The 12,642-nt window shown below is 43.2% G+C and overlaps 1 protein-coding gene across 1 annotated transcript in view; it reads left to right on the top strand.

The window, feature by feature from the left end:
- The window catches only part of LOC135399541 (uncharacterized), a 163,152-nt gene extending 156,857 nt beyond the window's left edge, over positions 1-6,295 (top strand). The window contains exons 23-24 of the mRNA XM_064631283.1: positions 3,354-3,430; positions 6,076-6,295. Of these exons, the coding sequence (XP_064487353.1) occupies positions 3,354-3,430; positions 6,076-6,235 (237 nt within the window). The 3' untranslated portion in view covers positions 6,236-6,295. The remainder of the gene's footprint in view (positions 1-3,353; positions 3,431-6,075) is intronic.
- Positions 6,296-12,642: the final 6,347 nt, after the last annotated feature.

Below are 12,642 nucleotides of genomic sequence, written 5' to 3'. Positions count from 1 at the left end.
TCACCGCTCTCTAATTTACACCAGCTCGCATGTGACCTTTTATTGTGTTCTACGAAGTACTGTTTCAATGAATCACGTCACGTCACATTTCTTTTGTTTCATGGCAGCACGGACAAGCTCCACGTGCAAACATGAATTGTGTAAATCTCCGGGGGAAGTTCGAGTGCGAGGACATGAATCGGACTGTTGCAATCGACGGCTAGAGTTCCGTGGTGCCAGCTCTTGTTATGCTGCTTTGCTTACATCCGAGAAATGTGTCAATTGTGAAGCAAAAAGCGGCGATACTATGAAATCACAGAAAATTTGTGTCTTCTTCTTTCTTTCCTCCGCGAACGCGTACTAGCAGCGTAATCTATGAATGGCCCTCAGTGAATTTTGTAGATGCAGGCACACTTGCCTAAATTCTCGTCAGAAATAGGTGAGCTCTTCACGGAAGCCACAGAAAATGTCTTCTCGAACTTTGCACTTGATGCAGTAGAGGCTACAGTCATGCCACATCACGAGAGTAAATGCCAGTCTCTAACATGCAGTCGCTGGAACGTAAGACGTTGTACAGCTTCTTTCAACACACAGTTTACACACCTTACAGCAGCTTTAAATAGCTTGTACAATTTCTTTCAAAATTTCGTTGAAAATTGAGCAAGTCTACAGGTCCCGACAAAAGTTTACGGGCACGCGAGCGCTGTATTATCTCCTCGGTGCGACACCCTATACCGGCGAGTGGAAATGGGCTCGTTCACTCGCTCAGAGGGGTGAGCGAGTGCGCTGGTAGCGACGCACCGCGGTAGTTTCGGTATGGCTTGAATCTTCTCGAAAGGTGGTTTGAACTGGTGTCGCTGCCGACGTCCTCCTCCACCCATCTGAATGAGTGAACACGCCCGCTTCCGCTTGCCGCAAGGGGAGTCGCGCCAAGGAGAAAATACACCGCTCGAATGTTCCGTGAACTTTTGTCGGGGCCTGTAACATCCTTAGCGAGGGCGAAAGGAAATAAATATATTGTTATACAATTAGCTGGGTATAGATGAAGGCGCTGATAAGGGTCAATCTACCCTTTCCTGCCTATTGGAATATTGGGATGAGGGTGGAAACTGTTTTACACACGTGGATCATGGCTGTTCTCGCGACGTAAGGCAACGAATCATTACTAGTTTACACACCTGTATATCGCATTCCCATTTGAGCGTAGTATAGTTGGACGAATATTTCGGCAGCTTTTAGTGTGTATTTATACGCGCTCTACTTGTGAGTATTGAAGATGTCAAAGCGCATCGGCGAGGAAGGAGACGTCACGAACCATGGATTTCGCCGTGAAATACTAAGTGCCCGACAAGCTATGGAGGTGACGAATTTCCACCATGAGCCAAAGAACAGGTTTGCTTGACTTACGTCGTCAACCTGGAAGCACTGAAGTATATAAGTACAATAAAGTATTGGAGTCCGCTGCGCTGTTCGAGAATACTCAAGTCACGCATATAGCTTCAAAGTGAACTAAGTCAACTTTTGTAGTACACTTACACTTGAGGAGAGCTTCAAGCATTTTTCGACGCTTCCTAGGTGTCGCCTGTTACGACCCTAAGTGTGCTCCAAGCCCTAAGGTTGTGATCCAATCATCGGTTCAGAAGAAGCAGAAAAGCGTATTTTTCTCAATTGAGAAAAATATGTTTTAGCCCATTTTGGAAACCAGCTCGGTGTTCGACGGCGTCCAAAGAACGCCATTAAACGCGCTTCGAAGCGCATTCTCTTCGTCTAAATGATTTATGCATATAGCTCTGCCCAACACCAACGACCGCAAAACACGTCAAAGGCGGAGTGTGCGCTCAGAGCACGAAGAAACGCAGCTGGAGAAGCTCACCGTGCGAAGACCGGCTACGAGGTGTCGCGCATGGATTCGAGATATATGGGTACGGATGGCGATGTTCGCATGAAGCAGGGTTCGCTTTGTCCTATACCTCCACTTCTGACGTTTTTTGGCTTACGCGTGCAGATTAGGGTCTGTTTGCATTGGTTCATGTGGTTGTTTGATTTTTAAAGAAAACAGTGCCATCTGCTATAGCAGGAGTGTGAAATATATAAAAATACACCATCCACCAATGCGCAATCGTACGCAACCGCTGTTAACAAACGCATGCATAAACTAAAAGAGACAAGATATTCAATTATATCTGACACCAGTGTGGCCACGTGTAATCGAAGAATTATCACTCAGACAGAAGAAATAAATGTAAGGGCATTGAATCACAGATATGTAGTGGCAGATTAGCCCGTTGTCATCTGGAATAATGCCGGATTTCGAGGAACAGTTGAGTTAACGTTTAATTAGTAAACGCATAGCAATAGTAACCTTCTCGGAGACAGCTATTCTACTAATTCTAAATTTACTCTACAGCACAGTATGGGAGAACAAGTTCTGTGGAATTTTCTCAATGTCAATATCACTCTTCGTCGTTGTACACTCTTCACCTCTTTCCTTAAAGACAGGTGTAAGGGTCCCATGCGCTCTTGGCATACATAGTTATTGAAAAGACAAGTGTTTGATACGACATGAGACGGACTTCGTGCGTTAAATGTCTCTATGTCCTCATTGATATTTGAAAGAAACATTCGCCAGGATTCAAAATTCTAATGTACTCGTAGAATTGGACTTTCGATTCGTCACTCGAATCCAATATACCCACTGGCAGACAACATTGGCAGATTCATTTATTCCGCGCACAGCACGTAGGTGGAACCACCTTCCTTCCTCTGTTTGCAACATCAGCTCTATCACACATTTCAACAATGCACTTAGTGCGTATTGTATTTGATTATACCTGCTTTGATACATGTGCTTTGTTCCATACCATACGTTTATTTGTCCACGAAACCTGCATTTGAATCAACTGCATTTCTTGTTTTGTTTTTCTGTATAATACATGTGTATGCCTATTTGCAGTGTAATACCCACTCCCCTCTGTAATGAAGAACCCTGAGGGTAAATAAATAAATAAATAAATACCATTCTTCCCTTCTGTTTTCGACAAGTTAGAACGTCTCCACAGTACTAGTAAGGGAGGCTACAAGCCTCCCTTACGGGGTCTAATGTCTTCGGTCATGTCTAATGTCTAATGTCTTCGGTCTTAATGTTTAATGTCTTCGGTCTAATGTCTCAGTTCTTCAACCAGAAGTACACGTTTTTGCAACGGTTGTTTTACTTTCGCAGAAATACTGGTGGTTTTGTTGCATCTTGGTAAACTTCTTGTTTGGTGGTTTTACTATAGCTATAGCAATCTTACTTTTCAGCTACCTTCTTGTAGTTTGCAAACCATTCTGAATCGTGTGAGCAATACGTTATATGTCCATTTTAACCATTCCAGGTGGCGTGTCGGAAGTACCTTGTCGAGGACATCACGTGGGACACAATGCTCTACTTCAGCCTTTATCCCGCAACTCAGTAAGATTACGCTTTCGTACAAACTTCTCGGTTGAGCGTATGCCCCAGAGCCTTGATTCCCGACTGTAAGGGGCCTGTTCAGCTCAGTGTTGTACATAACGGCGCTACTAGAACCGCCGCTACGATATTCGCTACATTTTTCAGTAGCGGAGTAGCGATCACGCTACACGTTAAATTGGCAACGGAAGAAGTATTTCGGCTGCAAATACGTCCAGGGGTGGACAGTTTCTCCGCTACGTTAATTTTCATCATGTATAAGTCGCGCAACACACAGTGAAACAGTGAGATAATTAAGAAGCGTAATTTCTTCTTGTCATTCCTTTTAGTTTCTTGTCAATCATGCAGACTGATGTGATGATCTTCCTCAATTTTATAAGTGATAGAAAGATAAAAGTACTGAAACTACTGTTCGTTAACGTACACGTTTTCTTGGCTTGCAGTAGTCTGCATTTCGTCAGGTACAAAAGTGATATAACATATATATGGAGAAACAGGTTCTCCATGAATCTTTGTTTATTTATGTCTGAATCTTCCTGATACTTAGAAAGCACTGAGTTTCTGTTAGCTAGATATAATGATTGACATTGTTGTTATCAGTTGTATGTCCCTCTCCCCTACGCAATTCCAGAGTAAGTGGAGAAGTAGGGAACTTTGAATAAATAAATAAATATACGAAGCATACGCATACGAAGCATAAATATACGAAGATATAAATATCGAAGCATACGAAGTGGTCACGTGGAAACAGAGAGGCGGGGACAATAAAAAAGAAAGAGAGAGAGAGAGAGAGAGAGAAAAAAAACGTTTCTGTATTCCTGGATTCCTACATTCCTACTTGTTCAGTCTGTGCAGCTAAGAGTTTTGTAATTTGGGAAAATAACTTTATTTGTAAGATGAGAAATGGTGAGCTTCATCCCAAGAGGCGAAAAGACCATGAAGTTAGCTGTGGATCCTGAATACTACAGGTTTTCCGCCCATATTATTCCAAGTGCCATCTGAAATAATCCAGGCGCCATTCGATTTCCGGGTGCAGTCTGCAATAATCCAGGTGCTATTCAGTTTAATCCGGGTGCCATCTGAATTAATCTGTTGTTTTTAAGCACCATAACCTTGTATTCAGACGAGGGACATCCCCGCGAAATATTCTAGGGTCATCTAGTGGAAGGAAAAGTAAAGATCTGCTGACGAGACCCCAACCAGCACAATGTACTGAAAGTCGAGTGCAATAGGGGTGGACGGGTAGGTGGAAGGCCTTGACCAGACTCGTGACACAAAAGAACATTGATAAGACACATACCGTCCGCCCTTATTGCACTCGACTTTCAGTACGTTGTGCTGCTTGCGACTGAAGTTGTGCTGCGTCTTATGTTGAGCATTTGCACGGTGCCGAGATTATCGGAGGTTGGAGCTAGAGTATAGCAGGCGATAACATTGTTCATGTCCCCTGCTACGGACTATCTTGTATCTGATCTGCACGATATTCCCGGCGGGTAGAAGAACACGGAAAGACATGACCTACAGCTGTGTCAGAAGATATACCGTAGCAGACGACAGGGCGAATGGTGTCTCCTACTATTATGCGTCATGTCTTTGCGTGCTCTTCTAGCCGTGTGGAATATGCTTCAGCTCAGTCACGAAATACTCCATAGAGGACGACAGGACCAACCGTGTCGTCTGTCATGTCGCTCATGTCGTCTCGCGCTCATCTAACCGCGGCGAATATCCTGCAGCTGAGTTACAAAATATTTCCTAGCAGACGACAGGGCGAATGGTGTCGTCTGCTATGTGCGTCATGTCCTTTCGCGCTCTTGCTCTTCTAACCGCGCGGAATATCCTGCAGCTCAGTCAGAAGACATCCTGTAGCAGACGACAGCGCCAATAGTGTCGTTCGCTGTACTCGTGCTCCAACTCCGAATAACTTGGCGCCGTGTGAGTGCTCAATATAAGACGTGGCAGAACTTCAGTCACATCGGCAGATGTTTTTTTTTTTTTTTACTTTTCCTTCCACTAGAATATTATGCGATGATGTCTTTCGTGTGAATAGACGGTTGTAGTGCTTAAAAACGCCATGGATTATTTCAGATGGCGCCCGGATTAAATTGAATAGCATCTGGATTATTTCGGATGGCACTCGGACTAAACTGAATGGCGCCTGGATTATTTTAGATGGCACCTGGGTTAAATCAGATGTCACTTGGACTAAAATGGGCAGGAAAACCTGTAGTAAAATTTGTTCATATCCGAACAACTATAACTTGAGAGAGATTCACGGAACTAGTGAAAGCATTGACCGTCATTCATCATATCATTACAAATCTTGTCCATCGAAAGGATTTCGTGTTAATTGATTTGCTCGTGCTGCCAACTGCAATGGAGTACCGTCCAGATTAATATCGTTTATGCATTGAAAGCAATCAGACTACACGGAAACGTTATAATCAAATACAGCGGCCGCAGGAAAGTTACGTTTCGCCAGCACTTCGAACGTGCCTCTGGGTGGCGCGCTGTGTCGAGAGTAACGGGTGTCGCATTTGCGTTGGGTTGTGGCTACGATACATGTTAAGACTTTCACGTCAATTTTGCGCAAACCCATGCTAATGCAACAGTAATGCTGCATAATCGTGCTTTGTTTAATTTTCTCTCAGGATCAACCTCGCATTTTCTGACTACGCCTCGTTCATATCGGCCTTCAACTGCACTCCAGGCTCAAGAATGCACGCTTCTCTTTCATGCTCGATGACCAACCCGACCGAGGATCCGCAACCGATAACGATATCTTCGCCACGCATTTCATTCTTTTATTAAGTCAGTCACTTAACGAATACTGTACTAATAACTTGCAGACAAGTACGAATAAATACGTTTTGTCTCAGAAATGTTATGAAGAGATTACTGACGACACTGCGTCGCTTCCTGGATTCTGTTGTTGTTGTTGTTTATTGTGTCCATCCAAAGCATACACTATTGACAAGAGGGGCCGACAAGAAGAGCCAGGGCTTCCCTACTACGGTGTGTTGATATTAGATACAAAAATGAATTACTCGAACGACAAGCTGCACAACAAAATGCTGAGACTAGTGCCACAGCTAAAACTCGTACAACAAAATACTAAGCAACCATCGTATATATAAAAAAGAAAAATATCTACTCGTACACTCTTAAAAAAAAAAGGGTGTACTTTAAATCCTTTCCTTGCCACATATATAACACCCTTTTGGAGAGTACAATTACTCTCAAAAGGGTGTCTCCTCACTCCCTCAAGGGAGTAGCATAGCAACGTCTCCCTGCCGGAGAGTAATATTACTCTCCAGTAAAGAGAAAGGTGTTATGCTACTCCCTTGAGGGAGTGAGGAGACACCCCTTTTGAGTAATTGTACTCTCCAAAAGGGTGTTATATATGTGGCAAAAAAAGGAGTTAAAGTACTCCCTTTTTTTCAGAGTGTAGGTAATCTGTGACAACAGGCGACTCTTCAGAAACAGAACAGAAATTAGTAGAAAATGTGTGGAAATTTTAAATGAGACGATAGTGTACGCATAGTTAGTGTACGCCAGAGTTAATAAACAATTTCAGCGGTATAAAAATCTAGTAGGAACAGCTGAAGAGACGCGAAATTGTCGTTGTTTAAGTTGATATCGGAGTTATTGCACTTAAACAAGTGTGATCAGATGCGAAACTTTTACAAAAGCGATAACCGTAAAAAGTTTAGCGGTGCACAGTGATAGGATTTTTTTTCTTTTTTTTTATCCGAGTTAGGAAAGACACGTGAGAAAGGCAGGTCGATCCCCATTACTGTGATACAGTACGATACATGGAAGTGCATAAAGGAGTAATAGAATGAGATAAGTACGCGAAGAGGAAAGAAATGCCGAACTTCGATAATGGCGTATAAACAGAAAGCAATATGACGAGAGGTAGGAGAAATGTGTGGGCCGAACTTGGGATAGCCAAGCCATAGATTTTTATACCTAAGAAAGTGACAGTGACGGTATCAGGTGTTAAGGTATCACCTAAATAAGTTGGGTATCGTCGCTATTTTCTTTTGAGGACTGTGAAATATGTTGTTACTGCACCAACATTATTGACAAGGTCGGCTGTGAGTATAGTGATCCAATGTGTTTTTTGGGATGAGCAAGTCGTGGTGTCATCAGCATATGAGATACATTTAGAGTGAGACACAGGGTTAGGGAGATTATTTATGTCAATTATAAATAACAAAGGACCTAACATAGAACCCCGAGGAAAGCATCGATTAGTTCTTAGTTAATATTTACTACCTAAGAATGATTCGAGAGGTAGAACGGTATTAAAGCATTACTGAGACAACAAATGCAGTAACTATTCAACGTAATTCTCTTAATGCTGACACTGGTTACTAAATCGTCGATCGTCGAAGCCTTCGGAGGGCAGCTGGCACGTGCTTGGCAATGGTGTCAAGAAGTCGCCGTCAAGGGAATGGATTCGGCAAACTGCTGCGCTTCAGACGGAGGACTGCCGGCGCCAGATACAATCGCACACAGAAGGAACGAAAAAAAAAATCATTGTAATTTTTGGCGCACTGCAACCGCCTTTGAAATGCGAGAGCATTGCAGCAGACGAAGAGTGGTCCCTGCGCTGTGAGGGTACATGATTTGCGTGCGGCTCAACGGCGTACCCGACCACATGTTTCCATGGGTCTCGTGCAGAAACGCGGGTTTTGAATGGAAACGCCATCACTCCTTGTTAGAATGTTAATGTGAGACATGTTCTGCATTCACTGAGCGATCAGCATACAGCCGAGTGGGAAAGAGCATTCGTTCGTTGGTTGTTGCCAAGGTGGTGCCGAAGAGCGGGAGGTGGCGTGTTCCAAGCCTATACCAACCGGCTGCGCTGTCCGAGGTTTACCGACACACTCGCATGCATGCCTACATACTTGCATACGAGAATGTTGGCACAGTTCCCGTTGTAGTCTGTCCAGGACGCATACAAGACCTTCTCTCCCCAACGCCTTCCTGCTGTTCTCTCTCCATTTGCCCACGTCTGCGCACCGCTCGTAGCCACAGTTGCTTGACCACTCTAACAGGGATCAGATTATGGATTAACAGAGATTAGAATGATCCTTAGTATATCCTTTCTATGGGGAAGTGTGATGACTCGCTGTGACCAATGGGCGGTAACTGATGCCGCGTGGGTAGCCCACAGGCGACCGTTGCGGATGGTTAGATGAAATCGTTAGTGTTTCCTAATATATATACAGGGTGTTCACGCTAAGTGTGAACACATTTTTTTAAAATATATCAATCACTTTTTCCGAGATGAAATCAATTGCAATATAGCATATGCTGAAGGGCACTCCCTAGGGGGGCATTAACAGACTCCTAAGGAAATGTCTTAATTAACTTTCAATAATTAACTTTTTAATTATAAACGCTACGAAGTTGCTCCAATGAGAACATCGGATCTCTTCGGTCACCAGATACCAAAGCCGTTTTCAGAAAAAAAATCCGTTCGATAAATCGTGCGCGAAAAATTCGTGAAGGAACGTCATTTTTTCTTTGTTTTATTCATTGCGCATCTCTAGAGACGCGTCCTTCCTTCGTCCCCAATACGAGAGGATGAAAGAGCACACTATCGCCTCTTGCGTCCTGGAAAAAGATTAAAAGAAAACAGAAAATGCAGCCCAAGATAAGGGCAGTCGCGATAGAGTCACCCGATAGACTTGTGTTTTTGTTTTGTTTCCGCAAGTTAAAGCTAATCTTCGACGAATGAGGCGGCACCGTGCTCTTTCACTCTCTCACACTGGGGGTAAAGGAAAGCCGCTTCTTTGAAGATGCGCAATAAACCAAATAAAGAAAGAAATGACGTTCCTTCACGAATTTTTTTGCGGACAATCTACCAAAGGGATTTTTGTTCTAAAAACAGGTTTGGTATCTGGTACCCGAAGAGATCAGATGTTCTCATCGGAGCAACTTCGTAGCTTTTATAATTAAAAAGTTAATTATTGAAAGTTAATTAAGACATTGCCGTAGGAGTCTGTTAATGCACCCCTAGGGAGTGCCCTTCAGCATATGCTATATTGCAATTGATTTCATCTCGGAAAAAGTGATTGATATATTTTTAAAAAATCTGTTCACACTTAGCGTGGACACCCTGTATACAGGGTGTCCCAGAAAACGTGTCATTGAATTATAATAAAAAAACTACGCCACCTAGAATCATGCGGTCAACAGCATTTGTTCTTATTACGTTTTTGCCACCTCCTAATGTGAATGTCATGTACTCCAAGTTTAATTATGTAAATATTTGCGAACTGAACTCGGAAATTTGCCAAGTAAAGGTCACTTTTTTACCCTACCAATATGAAGAGCGTGCCGAATTCACTCAAATTAATGATAATTCACAGTGATATTCACGAGCTATCCCATCGAAAAAAATAGCCGAATATCATGTTTTTCGGAGCACCGGACCATAGCGCGCGATGACTTTTTGAGCGCAATCGCTCTCAGTGCGACGAAAGGAGGTTCCGAAGCCAGCCCACAGAGTGATAGTAGAAAAAGAAACAGTTCCTAAAATTGGGAGAGGGAAAGCATTATCCCAGCGAAAGTCGGACGTGATAAGCCGTTCCTGTTTTATCTCTTTCTGCGATGTCGGGGAGGGCTGGGTTTCCAACCTCCTTTCGTCGGACTGACAAAGATTGCGCTGAAAAATTCATCGTGCGCTATTCTGTGCGACCTCCGTAGAGCATGATGTTCGGCTATTTTTTCCGATGGGATAGCTCCTGAATACCCCTGTCAATTATCATTAATTTGACTAAATTAGACACGCTCTTCACATTGGTGGGGTAAAAAAGTAACCTTAACTAGGCAAATTTCCGACTTAAGCTCGCAAAAATTTACATAATTAAACTTACGTTACACGATATTCACATGAGGAGGTGGCAAAAACCCAGTAAGAACAAATGCCATTGACCGCATGACTCTAGGTGGTGTAGTTTTTTTATTATAATTAAATGACACGTTTTCTGGGACACCCTGTATACATATATACAGGGTGTTTCAAAAAACGTGTCATTCGGTCTTTATAGAAAAACGGGGCGACGGAAAAAGACGGGGTAAACGGCACTTGTGTGGCAATTGAATTTGCCATCTTGCAAACATATTTTCATTTGATTTTAATTAAAATAAATTGAATTTCTTTAATTGAACTCCAAAATTTCCCAAGTCAACCTAACGTTTTTTTTTTTACAGAATTAGAGAGCCCGTAGCGAACTTAGTCAGATCCACCAAGAAATCCGCTCGATATTGCAAATGGAACTGCCCAAAAAAAGACCCGAAATTGAGGCTTCAAAGTTTCGGGTATTCAACGGCGCATTAGCGCAACGGTGCATTAGTGTGTTTGAGACTTCGTGTTGCGTCTGTCCCTTCATGTTCTGTAGTCTCGGGGTTTTTACATTACGCAAAAACAAGTTCACTTCAATTTATGTTACACACTTTGTTAATTTCATACTTGTTATCATAATTCAAAACTTTGATTCCATTACGAACCTACAATCAAAATCATAGCGGGCTCTTGCTTGCTTCAGCGCTAAGCAGTGAACGTCGCTTCAGCCATCAGTGTGTTTAGTTCATGCTGGACATGTCACGCCATTGAGCGGTCAAGCGGAAGAAAACATAGTGCGCGTTGCGAAGTGGACCGGTGTCGCTGTCCGAAGGACGTGAAGATAAATGTTGTCATTGGAACATTCGCGAGAACTGTTGTGGGCTACAGTTCAGTGAATCTGTATTGAAAAATGCAGCCGTGGGCATCATGTCGCGCATATACACAGAACACTACGATCGGACCAGTTTCAAATCCCCACGTCCAGTATAGGTATGCGCACGCTTCTCGTGCTGTCTCATTGGATGCCGCCAATCTTTGCCTGTGTCCGCATTGTGTGAACCAATTTGCACCCACATTTGCATAAATCTAGTGCACATGTTTGCTTACCCAATTTTACCCCCTGAATTTAGAAAAAAATATTTCCTGAAAAGTACGGGCTCTAGTTGTATGACTTTTAGCTGGCCAACAGAAGATATCACAGCATCAACAGGAAGCCGAAAAATTTGTCTCGGGACGTGATGCTCCCATGATGGAAGGGTGTACCCCCCTTGCCTGAACTACATTTGAAGTACCTTTATTAGTAATTCAGTACAATTATAAAATAGATCACACAGCTTTTCATTCGGGCTGCGCACCCTCCAGTGAAAACTACATTTAAGAAGCTCTTACAGTGTTCTCATAAAATTCTGTTCAAAATAAAAACGACATTGTGTGTAACAGTACGACCTTACTGAGGCATGAACAAATGACCATTATAATCAGCATTCTTCATCATTATTCATCAACATAATATTCATTTTTTAAAATTCTTGATTACATATTTGTAAGTGTTCCTTTTATTTAATTGGCTTACAGGAGCCGTATGGCATTTCCTGCCAGGAACAGCAGCCAAGCCCACCGCTTACGATGGTGGCACCACAGCCTGCTATGTTGACACCACAGCCTACCATGGTGACACCACAGCCTACCATGGTGACACCACAGCCTACCATGGTAACACCACAGCCTACCATGGTGACACCACAACCTACCATGGTGACACCACAGCCTTCACCAGCCCACACGGTTGCTACACCTGTCGTCCCAACACCTCAACTGAGAGATGTACAAGCGCCAGCTAAGGAGACACCAGCCCAGCGCAGCACCAAGAGGTGTACAAATCGGAAACGGCTGTTTTCAACAGAGAATTTGGAAAACACGAGCTCTGTGGCACCCTTCTCTGTGGTGGACAACAAGGCGAGCCGATGTCATCTTGACAAACACCAAACACACTAACGCATGCATGGAATTTAACTATTACTTATGATAAGTGGACTACCACCTACTGACACCTATAGTAACGGGGACTGTGTATAGGTAACATGTCGTACAAAGGAGCACCGAAATTACATCCAAATGTTTTATTCATTTTTTCATTGTGTTGTGTTTTACAATGAATAAAATGCGCTCCTGCGAAAGGATGATGTGTGCAGGTGAGCTACAGAACGCACGTGAGGCCTCTGTTCTGCACACCTCTAAAAATCCTTTCTCGTGAAAACAGCGTAACAGAACGAAGAGATGTCGCGACCTAATGTGGGTAATCCCAGGACACGTGAGTCTTGATATGCAGCGGCACAATTCAAGCATGTATAGTGGG

Source organism: Ornithodoros turicata, chromosome 7 (assembly GCF_037126465.1).
Source record: "Ornithodoros turicata isolate Travis chromosome 7, ASM3712646v1, whole genome shotgun sequence".
In the NCBI taxonomy this organism is placed as follows: Eukaryota; Metazoa; Arthropoda; class Arachnida; order Ixodida; family Argasidae; genus Ornithodoros; species Ornithodoros turicata.
This window is presented reverse-complemented; position numbering and strand designations above follow the sequence as displayed.